Source organism: Cricetulus griseus, chromosome X, assembly GCF_003668045.3.
Source record: "Cricetulus griseus strain 17A/GY chromosome X, alternate assembly CriGri-PICRH-1.0, whole genome shotgun sequence".
NCBI lineage: Eukaryota > Metazoa > Chordata > Mammalia > Rodentia > Cricetidae > Cricetulus > Cricetulus griseus.
This window is the reverse complement of record NC_048604.1, coordinates 21,278,216-21,298,666: the sequence shown is the minus strand read 5'-3', so window position 1 is coordinate 21,298,666 and position 20,451 is coordinate 21,278,216. Positions and strand designations below refer to the sequence as shown.

The following is a 20,451-nucleotide window of genomic DNA, read 5'->3' as shown; positions in this document are numbered from 1 at the left end:
CTAGAGACAAAACTACAGTGTAACCAAGACTGAATGAGTATCAGCTGAGTATCCAAACTTTCTTCCTTCAAGTGAATCCAAATAATCCACTTCCTATTCCTCATCATTCCTAGCCACACGTGTGTTCACCTGGGTGACAGCTGTTGGGAATGGCTGTGCCTCCAATCCCTCCCCTGACTCTCTAGGCCAACTATGACAGATGTTTACTCCTTGACACAATGACAAGGGCCTACCTGGACGTCATCCCCACTTAACCTGCCTGAGCTCCTGCAGCTGTCGTGTACCTGATGTGACTTCAGATGCCTTTTTCATCCTGTTCACACCCTTATAGACCTACTTCGAGTTGGCCCTGTGACATTCAGTCTTGTACCCAGCCCAGCCTAGTCCCAGCACAGAGAAAAAGCATGTCACAAAGGCTCCACAGTGCTCCCATGTCCCCCTTTAAAAACATCTACAGAGGCACCTTAACCAAATGCTTAATAGCGTGGCCCCAAACCAAGCTATGGCCCATGTTTAGAACTCAGCTCCCATCAATACTAGCTAGGCAACTCTTGAGCAAGTCACTTAACCCCCACTGTACCTTGACTTCCTGGAAAATGGGGCTGACCACAGTGCCTGGGTTGGAGGGTTGTAAAGCCAACAGGTTTTTCCACCTGGAGTGTAAGGATTGAGGGTAGGAAGCAAGAAAAAAATCTTTGGGGGAAATGTAGTATCCTTCAGCATCCAAACTCTTAGCATCTGAAAGCACGGATGCACCTATTAAGGGGCATAAGGAATGCAACTCCACACGTCTGGATCCCACCTGCCTTATATATCCCACCCATGATCATCTATCTACCAAGAGAGAATCGGGTATGCTGCGGGGGGGGGGGGGGCTGCTCTGTGTAAACACTGTCTACAAGGGCCTGGTGACTTTGGCACCCCTACATCCACCACCTGAAGGTTCAGACTCATCTTGTTATCAGTAGGATAACCCCAAACAACATACATACACCACACCACACCAATTGTGTGCTAAATCAAGGTTCCCTTACCTGTTTATTTATACTCCCTTCTAGGCCACACCTCTGCAATAATTCATTCTAGCCTAAACTACCTCCCTCGCTTTTCTGAAGGGTTGTAGTGGGACTGAAGAAAATTTCTGCACTATCTAATGAAGTAATTGGCAAAGAAGCAGCAGAGGGCAAATGAGAGCCTGCCACTCCACCTAGGATGGCAGCTTTCAGCTGCAAGGGACTTTGACATCTGTTTATCTGGTACTTCCACCAAGTGCCTAGCACAAGGCTGTGGCCACACCAAATTCCTTGGTTCTGCCTGTCAGCCCATTAGCAAGTTGAATGTGGCCTTGTTCACTGAACTATTTTGCCCTGGGTCACTACTTTAGCTAAAGACTTTGTGTATCTGGAATGGAACCTATAAAATGCAAATATGGTGCAGAAGAGTATTAAACAAGTATTTAGGACCCATTAGCTTCCAGGAGCTTGACCCACTGGGACTCTAGCCAGGGCCATCTGCTGAAAGAATGGCTGGACGAAGGCAAGTCTGCATGAGGGAGACCCTGGACCCCCAGAACTCAGGCTGCGGACTGGGTCTTATACAAATCTGCAAGAAGAAACGGGAGGTACTGCGAACACTTGCTCGGCCTGACTGGGGTCTGTCACTTCTCTGTATTCCATCCCGAATGACTTCACCTCCCACTTCACCGCCACCCCTTTCCCAGGCCTCAGCAGCCCATCGCCCACCGCCCACCCGGGGTTGCTGGCAGCCTTTGAAGGTTCTGCGGTTAGTGTGTGAGCTCTGCTCGTTGCTGGGGCTGGGCAAACAGGAAGTGGGCACATCCTGAGCGCCGGCCAGGGACGCTGCACAGGCCCGGAAGGCTCTGTGTGCTGTTCCCGCCTTCGAGGCTCCTGCCCTTGTAAGGCTCAGGTGTTCCTGGACAAACCAACTGTACTCCCTATCCCAGATCTTGGAGAGAATGACCTCCCATCTGGGGTCACACTGAACCCCCCCCCCGCCCCCAGCAGACTGAAGTGTCTGTCCCCTTCCTAACTTTCAGGCTCCTAAACACACTGCAAAGCCTTAGCCAGTTAACTTGCTGCCCCTAGGCAGCCAGGGAAAGACTTTCAGACTGAAAAATGCAAGGCAATAAGAAAGGAATGGAGAAGGCTGAAATCTTTTCATGAGTCAGCCCGGCAGTTTGGCTGCACTAGCGCCAGAGGAAATACGGTTTTATCTTGAGAGAGATAGACTTTGTCCTGCTTCCCTGGGCTAACAGATGAATGATCTGAAGGCCGTAGGGTCCAGGGAGGAAGTCACGAGAACATCTTGGGAGCTGGGGCAGGCCAGCTCAGGATTTCACAAGTTCCAGAGAATCGAAAGCCCTGCAAAGGTTTATCATTGGCGGTCCTTATGATGTCCCACGAGGTTAGGAAAAAGCGTCGAAGGAGGGCGGGAACCAGGTAAGAAAGACTCCTCTCTAAAGACGAATATTCATTTTCAAGTCACTTCCAGAGTTTATTTCTTAATTGTTATCTTCTACCTTCTTTGAAGAATTATTTTATTATAAGAATAAAGGTGTCTTTGAATTAAGAAAAAATGTGCGCCGGACAATGGTGGCAAACTCCTTTAATTCCAGCACTCGGGAAGTAGAGGTAGGTGGATCTTTGTGAGTTCAAGGCCAGCCTAGTCTACAGAGTGAGTTCCGGGACAGACAGAGCTACACAGAGATCCTGTCTTGAGAAACCAAAAGAAAGAAAAGAAAAGAAAAAGAAAAAAAAAGGTGCACATCTCTTACTCCAGAAATTCCAAATTCTCTGGACATTTAACCTAATAATAAACTTATAAGTGTGACTGAGTAAATTTTACCTTAAGGACTTCCAATAAGTACTTGTGTGTTTTTAAAAAATCAACCAAGACAAGATAATTATTGTGGGTTCCCACAAGCAAAGGCTAAACAGCCATTTAAAAGAGCATGTAATTCAGGCTGGGGGGGGGGATGGCTCTTTGAGGAAATTGCCTGTTGTACTTGATTGAGTTCAGATCCTTAGCACCCACATAAAAGCTGGGTGACCTCCAGCACTGGATGAGGAAGGCAGAGCCCTGTGGATCCCAGAAGTTCACTAGCCAGCCAGTCTAGCTGAAAACCATGCATGAGCTTCAGATTCAATGAGAGACCCTTTCTCACAAAAGTAAGGTGGAGAGCAATAGAAGAAGACAGCCAGCATTGACTGCTTGCCTCCACATGTGAACACACAGGAAGCACAGATCCCGAGTGTGCACATGGACACACACACACACATGCACGCATATCATCATACAGTTTCATATTTCAGCCAGTCACGGTGGTGCACATCTATAGTCCCAGCACCCAAGAAGCTGAGCCATAGGATCACAAGTTACAAGCCAGCCTGGGCTACAAAACAAGACCCCCGTGCACAAGAAAATATAAATATATTTCACATGAAAAGCAAATATGAACAGTTTGTGAACTGGGTTTTTTCATTCAAACTTTAAAAAACAACTTTACTGAGGTATAATTGAACTTCAGTAAACTGTAAACTTTTTAAAACATACAGTTTTGTAAGTTTTAACATACACTCATAAAACTATCACTACTATAAAAATAGCATACATATTCATCACCTCCAGAAAGTTCTACGTGTCCATAGTGGTCTGTCCCTCCCATCTCTCCAAATCTCCCCAAACCAATGATTTGCAGCCTGTACAGTATGATTTTTGGAAGAAATAGACTTATGTGTAAACAGAGGTGTTAGATGCTGAAAACAGTAAAAGAAATTTATCTAAACAGTGTGGAAGCTGATTATGGAGACTTTGGAAGTTTCTTTTTATTGTTCATCTATATTTGCTAAAGTGTATCTGATGCATACCAGTTGCTTTGTAGTAAACAGGAGTCATTGAAAGTATTTAAACATCTGTCACAAATGCTCAAAGGTAGCATAATTACCTGACGTATGTAAGCCATAGGTTAGACCCCTAAGCACTGCAAATCATCATCGCCATTGCCATCATCTGTCACACATAATTCACAAGATGGGTGTGGTGCACAGGCATTCGATAAACGCCTTTTGAATGGGGCACCTGTTGTTGACATGGAATTGCCTGAGAAATATTTCTTAGTTGTTCTTCTGATCATATTTGTGTGACAGCTGAGGGGTGCTGAGTGTAGACACCTCATCTAGAATGAGAGCCATATGTGTGCTGATGGAAGTATGAATTTTTGCTGGGATGCTAGCTGTAGGAATCGTGGATACAGGGTTATTGAAGGTTGTAGTCCCAAGAGCATCATGAATGCAATGTCTGTAAGGGTGACAACTATAAAAACGATAGAAGCAATAGAAATATCTGAAGAGATGACAGCTAAGGTGTGCTGACAGTAGTGGGGATGCTAGCAATGACAGTTGTTGGGGTCATGGTTGTAGAATAGTGACTATGTGCAATGGCAGCAGTAGTGATGGCCATGGAGATAGTGGCCATAGGGGTGACCATACTGGTAATTTTGATAGCTGCAATGACTTGGAATTTGCAAATTGACTGGGGGCATTTACTCAACAGGCAGAGACATTGTTCACGTTCTAATTTCCGAAGTTTCCTCGGTGAGGATAGAGCCTGAATAAGCCAGAGAGTAAAAGAACTGCTGGTGAATGGCATGCGACAACAGGATTGGGGCTTTTCTCTGATTGTTCAACTCAAGATCTGTCTGCATCAGAATCTCTGGAGACTGAAGCTGGGACTTCCTTCCTCCCTAGAGGCCAGCAGGGGCCATGATTGCTGTAAGAGTAGGTCACGTGGCAAGGTTTCCTGTATGCTGCTGCTGCTGCTGCTGGGTGTCCATGGCCCGTACCCCGAAGCTGCCACTGCAGCAGTAAGTGTGGCAGCCGGAGGCTCAGTCTATGCCATACCACCTGACTGGTGCTGGTGAGACTGGGCAAGAGACCTTTGCATCTTAGCACCTTGGAAAACAGAGCAGGAGTGCCTCTGCAGGAGACGACCATGTTGCGTCGCAAACCCTCCAACGCCAGTGACAAGGAGCCCACTCAGAAGAAAAAGGTGAGGAGAATCTTTGAGTGCTCACTCTTTCCTGATCTCCTCCACACTCTCCATCAATCCCCTCCTGAACTCTTGGTAGGGGGAAGTTGAAGCAAGACTGTGTGTTGAGTTTGTAGGTGAGTGAAGGCCATTCTCCCAGAAAGCAAAAGGATGGGCTCAACGGTCGCTAGAGTAGTAAGAGTACAGAAGACGCTTTTTAAACTCTGTTGGATAGAGCTATGAGTCTAGAGTTATAGAATACAACCCTACAACGATGAGATTAAAGAACTTAAGGGCTAGAGCCACAAACTTCAGCTTGAGAATACAGGGCTCTGGTCAAATCCCAAGAGCATACTTAATTCTGTCTCCCCTAGCCTGGTTCTGTGTCACTTCTGTTCAAGTGTGTCCTCTTGGGAACCACCTGATTCAAAGGCCTATCCCCAGGCCTATCCAGCCAAGGTAGCCCAGGCTCCCTACTTTTTGGCAGGAGCCATGGCCCTGCCTGCTGGGCTCCTATCTACTGCAGCTCCCCAGGCCACTAGAGATGAAGCAGTAGGCACTTTTCAGACTCAGGAGAAGGGCCCACCAAAATGCAGTGGAATTCGGGAGGGTTACACGGGTTCTTTCCCGGTGGGAGAACTCATGAAAAATGAGAAATGAAGCTGATGACACGGTGAGTAGGTGTGAGAGCTGAGGAGGAGAGTTTTGTTGGGGGAGGGAGATTTCAAAGGCCAGGAAGGAAGGTAACTGTCATGGATGGCTGAGGTGTTCATCTTCCTGAGGCAGCAGCTAGGCTGAAAGATTCTTGAAGACTCTGTCACACGCAGATTGCTCTGATTGTGTGGAGAGAGTTCATTTTATTGTAGGATTCTCCCAGGCAATCTGCCTATCCAGCCTACATGTCTAGTGAGAGCACAGGAATGTTCCAAAGCAGGCCTGACTAGATCCAAGCACCCAAGCCATAGTCAGGGGCCTCCAGGACTCTCACTGTGCCTGATCAGTTTCCCCTGGGATTCAACTCAGGTTCACTATGGGGGAGCCCCCTTGTCAGTTCCCAGGCAGAGGGTGACAGCTGAGAAACAAGCTCAGAGCACTGGGGTGTGCATCCTGTCCCATCTCTGAGGATCTGGGTGGCTGCCACTTTCGACTATACGCTCCCCATCCTAGCTGCTTCTCTAAGGCTGCAGTGGTGGTAGGTGGAGGAGGGGGAGATTTGTGACTCTTCACACAGGGCCTTGTCATCCCCCAACCCCCACCCCACCCCCACCCAAACTAGGCCCCAAAGGCTTGCCATTGGTTGCTGCTCCTCAGAGCCAAGCCACTTCCCCTTGCTCTCTAGCTCATGAGGGAAACAGAGACTGCTGTATAGACACTGGTAGGCCCCAAACCACAGGGGAATCAAGCTGGAGGAAAGAGTCTGAGAAAGGGCTCACAGTGCCCCGAGGCACACAAAACAAGAAATCCCTTTCCTCCCTCTTGGATCCAACTACCCAGATTCCGTGTTCGGCAGATGGGCCTCTGGGAATTCCTTCAGGCCTCTTCTAGAAAAGTCTTCAGTTGGTCCACATCCTTTAAGGAAGAGCAGTCCATGCAGACTACACCTTATCCTTGTCAGAGCCTATGCCAGCCTCTAGGAGCCAAGATGAGCTTGTCTCTACATTCCCAAGCCCCATACCATAAAAATGCCCTTAGCACAACCAAGCATCCAGAAATGTGCTATCTTTCCAAGGCCTAGAGACAGTAGCCAGCTCCATCTTAGGAAACTGAAGTGATACGGTAGAAGGGAATGAGCAAAGAAGCGTCTCCCACCTGTCCCTGCCTCATCTCCTCCTTCTGCCAATGAGAATGTGTTGGGGGGGGCAGGGAAGTGGATTTGGAATCCTGCCATGTTCTGCCTTGGGACCCTGGACAGTTCACTGACTTCCCGTGGGCCTCAGTTTCTTCACCTTTGAAAGAAAAGGAGAAGTCCAGTCTTGGGAGGTAGGGATCACTGGAATAATAGTTGTGAAAGCACTGTCACATGTGTGCTCCTGCCTACAAGGGTGTGCTTATTTTGGCATGAGCCAAGACAGGGAGCCCATTGCAAGGAACAAAACATGGTTCTAGCCTTGAAGTACAGGAAACAAGACCTATGGAGAGCCACCACCGAGGCAAGGCTCATCAGAGGCCATGTGCTGGGCTCTGCACTCTGCTCATGGCTTAGCTTGCTAACTTGTCTCTGCAACCTCGCAGAGCAGGGACAGGTATTACTTTTCGACTGATTTCACACCAGAAGCCCAGATTGGTGACATTTGCCAGAACTATCACGGCTTTTAAGTTGCAGGGACCCAAGCCAAGATGCTTAATTTCAGACTCTTGCTGTCTTCTTGCAGCACTCCCTTGTCCCTGGACTGATCTCAAAAACACTAGAAGAACATAGCAACCACAAGGTTCAGTGCACCAGTAGGAGAACTCTGTGGGGAATGCCCAGATAGCTGGGAACTGAGAGACAAGCCAACAGAACAGAGGAGGAGGTAGGCCTCGGGGACAGACAGCAAGTTCAGAACATGGCACCTACTGTGCTTCATAAAGGATGGAGGATGTTCCAGAGTGGGAGGGTTTGGCCCTGGGCTGCCCTGTGGACACTTGCATCCTCTTCAAGTTTGCACTCACTGCAGTCCCTTTGCTATTACTTCCATCAGACGTCAGTGTCAATGTTGAAGAAATGGAGAGGGATGTGTTCTGGACTTGTTTCCCTTAAAGACAGCCCTTCTCCAATGAAGGCCTATTTTCTAGCCTCCCTCCAGGGGAAATGGAAAGGAACCTAGGTTCGTGTTCAAGTGCTGGGCCATTGCCTCCTTACAGTCTCTTTCTTCTCAAGTCTTCCCAAATACCAGAACATTGTTCCCCATGTCATACTTCTGGAAAGACACTCCAACAACACATGCTTTGTAGTCTCACTACAGACTGAGCAGCCTTATTATAAAAATGCTCCAAAATCTGAAGGATTTTGAAAGTCAACATGGGGCCACAAGCAGAAAATTCCACACCTGACCTCATATGACAGGTCATAATCAAAACACAGGCACACTATAAGCGTTATATAAAATTACCTTCAATATATATATGGAATATACATGAAATTCATGTTTAGATATCTCATTGCCAAAATATCTCATTATAAATATACCTGAAAATACTAGTTTTTTTTTCTATAGAAAGGGCTAGAGAAGTAGCTCAGTCACTAGAGTGCTCAGCTAGTATTCATAAAGCTCTCGGTTCAATCCTCCGCACTACGTAAACTGAGTATGGTAGCCACAGATGTAATCTGTAATGAATATTGACTCAAGAGGTAGAGGTGTCATCCTTTATCCTTGAATATTGGTCATCCTCTGCTACATAGTAAATTAGAGGCCAGCCTAGGCTATATGAAGCACTACCTAAAAAAAAAAAAATCTGAAGCTGGCAGTGGTGGTGCATGCCTGTAATCCCAGCACTCAGGAGGCAGAGGCAAGCGGATCTCTGTGAGTTGGAGGCCAGCCTGGTCTACAGAATGAAATCCAGGACAGCCAAGGCTAAACAGAGAAACCCTGTCTTGAAAAACCAAACAAACAAAATCTGAAATGTGGAACCCTTTTGGTCCTAAAAATTTCAGATAAATGACATTCAGCTTGTGGCTCCCTATTATCCACAGGGACATGGCTAGCAAAGACCTTCCATGGCCTTTTCTGCTTTGCCCCCAGAACAGCTAGGAACATACCCACTATCACCTCACCTCAGATTACCCCTAGCTTCTCACTCTCATTCAAATGCTTCCTAGTTCCAAGTGGAGAGGTATCCCATCGCCTGCCCGAGCCCATTTAAATTTGCATTCTCCCAAAAAGCCCGAGTCCTTCCTCCACAGTTGCTCCCACCTGCTCTCCTGGCGGCTCCAGGCAAACAACACTTGTAGGGGACACTGTACTCAGCCTGTTTCTATCTTGGTGTGGGAGTGACTGCAATAGCTGTGAGGTGAGTAACACACATGGCCTTCCAGTGTCAAGTTCCAGACTTGGGTTTAGGAGTGCCTTGCTCTTGTGTCTCCTCTACAAGTCATGGGACTCGGCCTAGAACACTTCGTTTCTCAGCATCTCCATTTCCTTCACTGAGAGGGGCTGTAATATGGAGTTGCTGATGCTGGAGGAGGCTGACTCACGTGAAGAACGTGGCAGACTGTTGGGCATATGGGTGGTAGTTAACCTTTCTTTGATGGTTTCACATACACACAGAGGCTAGGGCTTAGATCACTGAAGTAGCTTAGAGGGAATTTCAGGGGAAATGCAAGAAAGGTGAGCCACTTGGGGTAGTGTGAAGCTATCGGGGTCATCAGAGGAGAACTTCTGTAGGGGTACTTCTTTTGAAATTGGAGTAGAAACCACTTTTTGTCTGAGTACGGTATCCATATGGTGAGTTTCCATAAAGTGGATATCCCCAGGTAGGCAGCACGCAGCTCAGGAAACAAACCATTTCTGAAATTCCAGAAGTTTCTCACACAACCCCACTCAACCCCACATACCCCCTTCCCCAAGACTAACCACTTTGCTGACTTCTGACAGCATAAATGAGTTCCCCCATGCTTTGAACTTTGTGGAGGAAAAAGTATGAGTCATACTTTTGGGGGAAGCTGACCAGTTTTCATCAACTGTATGTTGGTGAGATTTATTCATGTTTTGGAATCAAGAGTATTGCTGGGATAGTTGCCTTGCTGTTTACTGTCCTCTTGTATGACTCTGACCCAATGAATCCATTCTACAGTTGATGGACATTCGTGTTGTCTCCAGGTAAACTAAAATCTAAAGAAGATTGCTTTCTGGCAGTTACTAGAAGTATAGAGTGTTTTGGATGGGGAAATGTTCAGGTTAAGAGTTTGCAGCTGAGGCCAGGCGGTGGTGGCACACACCTTTAATCCCAGCACTCAGAAGGCAGAGGCAGGTGGATCTCTGTGAGCTCAAGGTCAGCCTGGTCTACATAGGACAGTCAGTGCTGTTAGAAAGACAAACCCTGTCTTGAAAAAACAACAACAAAAGTTTCCAGATAGGTCATACAAAGGCTAAACATAACCCAGCATCTCAGGAGGGACAGATGTTCCAGGTGATGTTCCTAGCACTAGATGGGTAGCTGGTTTATCTTGACAACAGCTCAGAGCAGTAGAGGTTTTGTCTTCATTTTACTAATGAGGAAACAACAACACAGAGAGAAATAGTAACAAACAGCTGGTCAGTGGCAGAAAAGAAGAAACTGAGGTTTGAAAGGTTAAATAAGTCATCTGAGGCCACACATACCAGAGTCATACCAGAGATGAACTTAGCAACACCCACTGCCCAAAGTGTAGCTGTTTCCAAGAGGCCCACATGCTCTCCTTAGACTTGAGAGGCCACCAGCACAAGGTACTTCCTCCTTGTCTGCACAACTCCCAGCCAGGCTTCACCCCAAAGGGAGGACAGATAGTAAAAACAAATTAGCTCATGCGTTTCAACTCACTTTTGGGCTAGGTTATCCCAGGGCAAGGGATATTTGTGGCTTCCCCTGAGGATGGAGGAAGGCCTGGTAAAAGACCACTTAGCTGACTCTTGCCACTGAAGACCTGAAGAACATGTGCCTGTCCTGTTTATTTATCTGGACGAAAGAGTGGCCACCTGGGCCCAAACCCCAGAATTACCTCAATGGCCCTTTTGAAAGGGTTACCTCCTGCTTTGGATTTAAGCTAAGACAGAGGGGCCATCACAGGAGCCTGGGAGTCAAAGGCCTCTCCTCCCTGCTTCACAGCCTGCAAATTAATACCAGGAAAGGGTCTGGAGAAAGAGCTGCGATTAGAGACCAGCCTAGCAGTGAGCTTACTCTTCCTAACAAAGCCTACTTTCCCACCCTACATCTGCCCTCTGGCTTGCTTTCCAGCCTCACCAGTCCCTGGGGCTTCAGGGGCGACTCTCAGCCTCCTGCCTCCCATTCTGGAGTCTGGGTTAAGCAGTTGTGGAGGGAAGGCCACAATAGGCCCCACTGGCCTATAAATAGTAAGCTAGCCTGCTCTCCTTGGGCCCAAGCCAGGTTGGTGCCCACCCTCTCTCTGTTCCCTCTTTTCCATGCAATTAAGAGGGGGAAGTTATCCAGGCAGCTGCATCCTACCATACAAGAAAAGGAAATAGATGAAAAGTAGAGGAGAGGGGGAAGAAAGAAAGAAAGAAAAAAGGAGGAAAGACTAGCGGGAGGGGCGCTGAGGATGGAGGAGTTGCATGAAAACCATAGAAATCACCCCGGGCTCTGATAGTCTTCTCTGTATACCCACTCACAGCCCCCTTTCCAGGTGTCTAAGGTACCACAAAGGAAACTTACCAACTGACGCTCCAGGCACCCACCTATGTGGCCCCGGATGCTGCTGGTTTCTGCTTGGCCTGATGGCTGACCTAGTTTCTGGTCAACTACCTCTAGGAATACATGACCCTGAAACCCAGTTGCTGATTCAGCTTTGGTCAAGACCCAGAAAATGTACCAGACAGCTACACTGCAGTCTCTAAGAGTTAGGACAAACTGCACTTGAGGGGCAAGTGCTGTCACTCCCTGGTCTGGGGGTTGTCACTGGACACACCCCCATTTAGTAGGAAGAAGGATGTGAAACCTTCAGCTTTAGTTGGGGTTTAGAGCTCTGGTTCCTCAAGCCCTTATCTTGAGTGTCTGAAGTCTATCCTCACTCTATCTGTCTGGCCATCTGTGAACTCTGGTTCCTGTGTGTGTCTGCTGGTTTTGTCTGTTTATCATGACACAGGCTTAGCCTCAACTCTTTGTGTCTCTAGTGCCCCTGCTTTACCTGGCTTGTCCTGTTTTCAGGCTGGTATCTCAGCATGTACATGATAGTCTCATCAACACAAACAATAGGCCGTGTGTGAAAGTCCAAACACTGGCAAAAACGGCAGTTGCCAGCTTCTCACACCAGTGGCCAAGGTTGAAAGCTGAGGTGAATCAAAAGAAAATGGCGGCTTTTGTTGAACTGAATTAGTTCCAATTGCTTATGAGTCAAATCTATAGATGCCTGGTATAAGGAAGCCTCTATGGTGGTTTCTCTAGAAAGTGTCATGCCAGGCATCTGGTGGGATTGGCTTTCTGTTCCTGGGACAAGAGTTCATGAAACTATAGACCTGGATATGTTTGCCCCTATCACTGTGATAGCAACCTGGCTCAGTGCACACAGAATGTGGAGGCCAGAGAAATGCTTTTGGGAGGGACTTCCTCCCAGTTCACGTACGACTTTTTCAGAGATGCTGAATTGTACTCTGATTCTGACCCACTGACTCTTTCATGCCAGAGTTCTGAAACCCAATTCCGGGTGCTAGTGGGAATTTGGGTTTAGCCTGGAACTGCATTGAGGTATGAGGCACCCCAGGCCAGAAGTCCTTTGTTCTGTGGCCAGGGATGGAATGAAAGCAATACATCTTGTCCCTGCACCTCAGGGTTTAGGTTGCTCTGCCCAGCCCTGATGTGGGCGGATGTGCCCAGAAGGGAGAAGGAAACCACCCTTGGGCAGTCATTTTAGCACAATGATTACAGCATTTCTGTTTCTTCCAGCTCTCGCTTCAGCGCTCCAGCAGCTTTAAAGATTTTGCCAAGTCCAAGCCCAGCTCCCCTGTGGTGAGCGAGAAGGAATTTAACCTGGATGACAACGTGAGTTTCAGAGATTCTTGGGCATACATTGAGTAGGGGAAGTGGGGGTGGCAGGGTGGAGGGGAAAGAGGAGGTATTAGTGTCATTGGGACAAAGTTTCCTTAACACAGAAGGGCCACTTCTCCTAAGCACCAAAAGTGAACCGGGTGGGCCGGTGGGCAGATGGCACTCTCCATCCTACTTGTATTTCAAGACCTAGATCCAAGCCAGCATCACCAAGGTCCCTGAAGCTCTTCTTTTGTTGTCACAGATTCCAGAAGATGACTCAGGTGTTCTTACCCCAGAGGATTCCGGGAAGAGTGGCAAAAAGTTGGGAAAGAAGTGGAGGGCAGTCATTTCCCGGACCATGAACAGGAAGATGGGCAAGATGATGGTGAAGGCCCTGTCAGAGGAGATGGTAAGGCCTGGAATCCAAGGGTGGGGTGAAGTCAAGATTGGCTAAGGAGGCAGGGAAGTGAGCCTGATGACCTGCAGAGTCACTACTGAGATGTGCTCAGTGCAAACAGAATGTTCACAAGGAGGTGGTGACCAGGGCATAGGGGGGTAGTTATGGTGGGGGGGTCATCACCAGCCATGGGCAGCAGGAGACTGGCTAGGAAAGGGTTGAATTTGAGGAAAGATGAAAGTCTGGACAACAGAAGCTTTCTGAAAGACAGACAGAGTGAGGGCATCTGAAAGGAAGATGAGCTCTCCCGAGCCAAATGTATCCAGCCCCGAGCTCTGATTGCAAGAAGCTGGGATTGATTTAAAAAAGGCCCGATTCCAGGAAAATAGAGAGAAAATTACAGATGCTCCTCTATTTACCATGTGGCTGATGGAGAGCTATGACTTGCTGTTGCTACCCAGCATCACCAGAGAGGATCACACTATATAGTGCCAGCCTGGGCAAAGATCCAAATTTGAGATTTAAAGTGTGGTTCCTACTGAATGGTGTCACTTTTGTAACCATCAGAAAGTCAGATTGTGGGGCTGAAGAGATGGCTCAGCAGTGAAGAGTGTCTGCTACTCTTTCAGAGAACAAAAGGTTGATTTCTAGCAGCCATGTTGGCTGACTTAAAACCACCTGTAATTCTAGCTCCGAAGTATCCAATGGCCTCTTCTGGTCTCTGAAGGCACTTGGACTGACATACATATACCCCCCACATCACCCCATCCATCCATACACACATAAATTAAAAAAATAAAATAGATCTGTTAAAAAAGAAAGACATTGATTGGTTGAACCTTCATTAACTCAAAAAGTATAGAGAAAATGGAGTTTGCTAACTTCAGCCCTGGGAGGAAGATGATACAAAGAGCTATGGGGGCAGGCACAGCCCCAGTAGCATAGAGCACCCAGGAGCATAGAGTAGCTTTGTGAGGGCAGTTGGTTAACTGTCATGGATTTCATAAGCCAGTTGTTAAATGGAAATATTATTAGAAATCAACTTCTATAGACTGACAGAAATCAGTGGTGAAGTACTTGCCTAGCATGTGCAAAGCCCTGGGTTTGATCACCAATGCTGACACACAACACACACACAACACACACACACACACACACACACAGAGAGAGACGAGAGAGAGAGAGAGAGAGAGAGAGAGAGAGAGAGAGAGAGAGAGAGCATTTTAAATCAAATATGTCCTATTAAAAACAACAGTTGTCCTAATTAAGGTTACTATTGCTGTAATGAAGCACTATTGATCAAAGCAACTTGGGGAGGAAAGGATTTATTTGGATTACATTTCCATATTACTGTTCATCATTGAAGGAAGTCAGGACAGGAACTCACACAGGGCAGGAAGCTGGAAGCAGGAGCTGATGCAGAGGCTGTGGAGTGCTGCTTACTGGTTGGCTCCTCATAGCTTGCTCAGCCTACTTCCTTATAGAGCCCAGGACCACCAGCCCAAGGATAGAAGCACCCACAATGGGCTGGGCCCTTCCACATCCATCACTAATAGAGAAAATACCCTACAACCCAGTCTTATGGAAACATTTTCCCAGTTGAGGCTCCCTCCCCCAAGTGACTTTAGCTTGTGTCAAGTTGACATAACACTAGCCATGGCAAAGGCGATGCTAAAAATCTTCAAAATTCACCATCTCCTAATTCCAGCACAACCTCTTATTCTTACACATGTTGCTGATGTGTGTATAGTATCTACATAAGGGAAATAACCTAGATATCTCTTCTGATAACTCATCCAGGGACAGGCAATGGTACCCAGATGTTACCCATTGATGTGGAACATTCACAAAATAAGAATTGGCAAATCACCCAGTCCTTTATTTGAAGAGAACCAGCTGCTAAAGAATGCATGCTCAGAAGCACTGAGCTGACATAAGAGGAGCTCTGGGGCCAGACAACTCGGTTGTCATTTCCCACAGGCCTTGGCAAAGTTACTATCTTAAAAGTCAGACCAACTATACCACTTTTATCCTCAAGTGTTACTGTGAGAATTAAATGAAGTGGCAGGGCCAGCCTGGCACACAAGAATGTGGACAATTGTTCTCAGACAAAATTGTCTGCCTGACCATATCACGGCAACAGCCCCACATCCAAGTTTTGTCACTCTGGCCTTCGTGTCCACCCAAACTGGAAACTGACAAAGCATGTCCACTCGGGACCCTGGGGGCCTCTTCCTGTGACATAGGAGAACCGGACCTGCTGTCCTTATTTTTACAAAAGAGGAAACTAAGGTTCAGAATGTGGCTATGGATCCTGTAGGTGCCAAAACTTTATCTGAACCAAACTTACGTCCAGTTTCACTGCACTGGGGACTGGCCTGTCACAGCAAGGCTTCTCAGAGTTTCCAACACTCTTCTTATAGGGAGACACACCAGAGGAGGGCTCAGCCTCCCCAACATCTCCAGACTGCAGCCTGGGCAGCCCTGGGCCTGAGAAGATGGCCCTAGCCTTTTGTGAGCAGGAAGAACGTGAAGGGCCAGCCCTCAGTCGCCAGACATCCACAGGTGAGTAGGGAAGTGACTGGACACCTGCCAGATCTGGAGAGAGGAACAGACTGGGGCAGTGCCAGGGGCGTTTGTGGGAAAGGGCTGAAAGAGAAGTGAATATTTGTCTTCTACTTACTGGAACCTTTCGACCCAGTTCACATTAAATCTTCATCATAACCTGATAGGGCCTATCCTATTATCCCCATTTGGTTGATGTGGAAACTGAGGCTCAAAGAAGTTAAGTGACTTGCCAAGTGACCCAGTATTGAACTCCAGTCTGCTTTGCAGGGGCTTTCACTTGCTATCTCAGGCCTGGAAAGGCCCACAAGCAGAGGAAGAACCTCATTGTCCTCTTGGACCAGGCTGTCCTCAGCTTTCCATGGGGACCTATAGGCTACAGTCCCTTGAGTATCTGAAACATCCCACCTGGAAGCCCAGAGATAGATTTTCCAGTTCTCAAGAGTCAGCCTCTTGGCTCTCAGATCCTCTAAAGGCTCAGTGCTTTGCCTGAAGTCCCTCAGGCTCATCCCATGTTTGTCACCCTTTCTCAGCCTCTACAGACACCGCTCTCTGCCTCTTACTGAAATCCACTTAAAATACCCATCACCCTGCCCTTCTCAGGTAGAAAGAGTGTGCCTGCATTTTCATAAGGCCTTGTTACTAAATGCTGTCTTATAAAATAGAGAAAGTAAAAGAATCCTGCAAGGCATGTCTTCCTGCGTGGAAGGAACACTATAGTGGGAGCAAAGAGACCTGGAGTGTGGTAGACTCAGTGGCATCAAGTATAAATGAGAGGCCTGTTGGGGGGTCATTTGGCCTACCTGGAGAGTTGCTGGGTCCCCAGACACACTCCGGATTTGCCCATTCTGTAGACTCTATGAGTCAACTCTCCAACTATCAACTCTTCATTGTCTGAAGGTCTAGAGGTAAAAAGCCATGCTTCACCAGAGTGGCTAAGGGGCTGAACCACGTCTGTACTTCCTGAAAGAGTGCAGCTTCTGTCACAAGGGTGTTTCCTTGTCACAAGGAGCTTCCTATAGTGCCCCGACTAGGCACTGCCTACCCCAGCTGCCTTGGGACAAAGACATGCTTCCCCTCTGTCCATGTCCTGCAGGCAGTGAACTCTGTAGCCCTGGCCCAGGCTCTGGAAGCTTCATGGAGGAGACACCTGCTCCCCAGTACACAGGGCCTTTTTGTGGGCGAGCTCGAGTCCACACTGACTTCACTCCCAGCCCTTATGACCACGACTCACTGAAACTGCAGGTAAATGTTGGCATCTGGGCCCCTCCAGAGCCTGGCAGGCTTCAGCCAGACAGGCAGAAAACAAAACAAAGTATGAAAAGTATCATCAGAAGCCAAGTTCTCCCTACCCCTGCTCTCTTCTGTTCTCCTTCTTCACAGAAAGGAGATGTTATCCAGATCATAGAAAAGCCACCTGTGGGCACATGGCTGGGCCTCCTCAATGGCAAGCTGGGCTCTTTCAAATTCATCTATGTGGACGTGCTGCCCGAGGAGGCTGTGGGGCCCGTGCGCCCCAGCCGCCGACAGAGCAAAGGCAAGAGGCCCAAGCCCAAGACTCTGCATGAACTGCTGGAGCGCATTGGCCTGGAGGTTTGAGTTTGGACTTACATTCGTGTCTGGAAGTAACAGAGGCATAATTGCCACTGGGATGGGGGCCAAGGGGACAGCTGTTATGTGTAAGGGAACGGTTCCCGACAAGGGTGGCTTATAAGGGAGACTGCTGATAGCCTGTCTCTGCTCCCCCCACCCCACCCCCCAGGAGCACACATCCACCCTGCTGCTCAATGGCTACCAGACACTGGAAGACTTCAAAGAGCTTCGGGAAACACACCTCAATGAGCTGAACATCATGGACCCACAGCACCGGGCCAAGCTGCTTACGGCCGCAGAGCTGCTGCTGGACTATGACAGTGAGTGGCTTTGGTGGGGGTGGGCATAGGTTCTCACTGGAATTCGAGGCCCTGCATTCTGACCATGCTCTGCCCCAAAGGCCTCCCCCCACCCCACCCCCTCACCCCTGCAGTAGGGAGGCACTTTTCCACACTTGCCTTGTTCTTTCCAGGAAAGTTTGTTGGGGCAAGGGTGGTGGCTGGGGAATCACAGGAGTAATCAGACCCAACCCCCTCGGGATCAGAGGGGAGATTAAGGCCAGAGAAGGCAAAGGGATTTGCATGAAGCTGAGTAATAGCCCCAGAGACCAAGTCCAGGTTGCCTGGCTCTGGCTCAGTTCTGGAGATGTTTGAGCTCTTGGGCCTGGGAACAGCACACACCTCCGCTGGAAGTGGGGAGAAGAGAAGCAGAGTTGGCAGAGGGAATCAGACTAGCTGACTGCCTACAGGAGACGGCCCAGGGGTCCCAGCCCATGACCAGGCCCCAAGGGCTTCTAAAAACACCCTGCTATCCCACCCCTGCCTCCACCCTCAACCAGCTTAGGACCCAGTGTCTCCATTTTGTCTTCATTCCTAGCAGCCGGCAGTGAAGAGGCCGAAGAGGGGGCTGAGAGCAGCCAGGAGCCCGTGTCGCATACACTGTCAGACCCCAAGGTGGACATCCCACGTGACTCTGGCTGCTTTGAGGGCTCAGAGAGTGGGCGTGATGAGGCAGACCTGGCAGGCACAGAGGAGCAGCTGCAGGGTCTCTCCCTGGCCGGGGCACCTTGAAGGGAAGGAAGATGGCAAAGGCCAAGGCTGAGCCCTAGCTGCGGAGATTGCAGGGATGGGTGTGGCCTCCCAGAATGGCTCAGGACCAGAGAGAGGACTGGTGCAGAATCTGGCCCTGGCTCACCAGGGAGGCTTCTGGATGAAGGCCCTGCCAGGTTGCTACAGGCTCAGATAGAGTGGATAAGGGACTGCCCAAAGGCATAGCCCACCTTCTGGACCCTCTCCTCCACCAGTGACTGCCAGCATGGCTCCTTCTGGCGCCTTCCATTCTCTCTCTATGGCCATGCAAGTGGGGCACCAAGGGACCTAGCCATGCCCTATGACCAAGGCCCCCCAAACCTTCTTACCCTCACACCACTGCCACACTGCTTCTAAGAAGAACACCAAACCACTGTTTCAAACCAGCCTCAGAGCCCTGGGGAAGCTGGCTGTTTCAAAGGACCTCAGTTGGCTATGGGTAAATCCAGAATTCCTTAAAAGAGGTTTTAAGGAAGCTACACATACTATTCCTATCCTTCTCAGTGTTTTAGAGGTCTGATCACTAAGTCACAGTGAGACTTGAAGATTCAAATGGGCAATTTTGAAGACCCCACCGGCTGACATTCTATATCTTTAAATATTTGTTCTCCAACTGCCTGCCATCCAGGACACCAGTGGGCTTCTTGGGGAGGCTGGAGGGGTCTTTCCAATTTCAGGCTTCCCAATGAAAGAGTTCGTCCTTCTCATCTATGTCATACCTTCCCACCTGACTCAAACTGAACAGTATCTTCTCCCAGCTTAAAACAATGCCTGTATCTCATATAAGTGTCCACTTCAAAGGAGATTTCCCACAGGCTGGTTGAATAACACAACTGCCTCTGTGCAAGCCAGATGCAGGGATGGGCCCAGATTTGGTCGTTTGTGTAGATCTTCACATTGGAGGCTCCACTCAACCTACCATTGCTCTGCTAAAGGTTTTAGCACCCTACCTCCAAAGGGTGGGGAGATCTTCGCATCTATTACTTGACTTCAGTAGCAAGAGCAGCTCTTCCAGACGCATGGTCAACTGTGCCCATCACAGGTAGGACTGCCTGCTCAGTAAGTTGGCATGCTTCTGATCTACTACCAGGAACTTTTGCAAAATCTAGTTTGGGTGAAGCAGTTGAATTATTGTAAATAGGGGGTATTGGGGAAAGGTGTTAGTAACAATAAATAGAAATAGAACTTAATCACAGTCTCCCGTTTCCTTTCCTATGAACGGAGGGTTTGGGGAGGGACAGAAAGGTCCTTAAAGCTGATCTTGGCAAAATATCCATTCGTTGTCCCTTCAGGGCCATCTTTCCTCTTCCTGAGGATGCAAGAAACCTTGACTCTGCTAACCTAATTCTCCATCTAAAGCTCCAGCTGGTTCCATCCTTCCCTGCAAACATCCCTACTGAGAATGGGGCTCAGATGCCCATATCCACAGGCCCTGCTGATCCTCAAATGCCTAGGAGAGGCTGGATTTCAAGGGTCAATTGAGGGTGCCAACAATCCCAGCACTCGGGTGGCAGAGACAGGTGGATCTTTGTGAGTTCGAGGCCAGCCTGGTCTACAGAGGGAGTTCCAGGACAACCTCCAAAGCTACACAGAGAAACCCTCTCTCGAAAAACCAAAACAAAGAAACAAAAAGAACAATTGAGGCTGGTGATGGAAATAAGGTCCTTCTAAGGAGTCTAGGGCAGCTCGGGCAGCCCTGAGGTCTGTCCACTTTGTAGAGTATCAGCCCCAGGCACAGACTCCTGCCTGCTACATGCTAGATGAACGGGTTCAAGTCTTGTCAGCTACTGTATAATTCAAGGTGACAGGCACATTTTCCTTCTTTCCATCAGAGAAGCAGCTCCTGGCATTGGCACATACCAGCTCTGCCGCCTCTCTTCTCACTATAGACTCCATATCTCATGAACACTACCTAAGAGCACTCTAGGCAGGTTCTGACCCGCTCACCACAGACCTCACCATGCTCTTTTCCACCTGCCCACAATGCCTTTCGCAGTGTGGCCCAACATCTGGCAGAGGCCCTAGTCCCTGCTGGTAACCCTTTCAACTTCTCACTCACTCTCTGAACTTCCCACCCAGACTTTACACAGTAGTGGAGACTGT

General features: G+C 48.5%; 1 protein-coding gene across 1 annotated transcript; it reads left to right on the top strand.

Annotated features, from left to right (window-relative positions):
* The first annotated feature begins 2,024 nt into the window (after positions 1-2,024).
* On the top strand, positions 2,025-19,538 carry Sash3 (SAM and SH3 domain containing 3). Its single transcript, XM_027433527.2, has 9 exons — positions 2,025-2,459; positions 4,573-5,067; positions 12,622-12,717; positions 12,968-13,114; positions 15,526-15,667; positions 16,764-16,912; positions 17,051-17,260; positions 17,430-17,580; positions 18,137-19,538. Exons 2-9 carry the CDS (start codon positions 5,011-5,013, stop codon positions 18,328-18,330), a joined length of 1,146 nt encoding a protein of 381 aa, XP_027289328.1. The 5' UTR covers positions 2,025-2,459; positions 4,573-5,010; the 3' UTR covers positions 18,331-19,538.
* Positions 19,539-20,451: the final 913 nt, after the last annotated feature.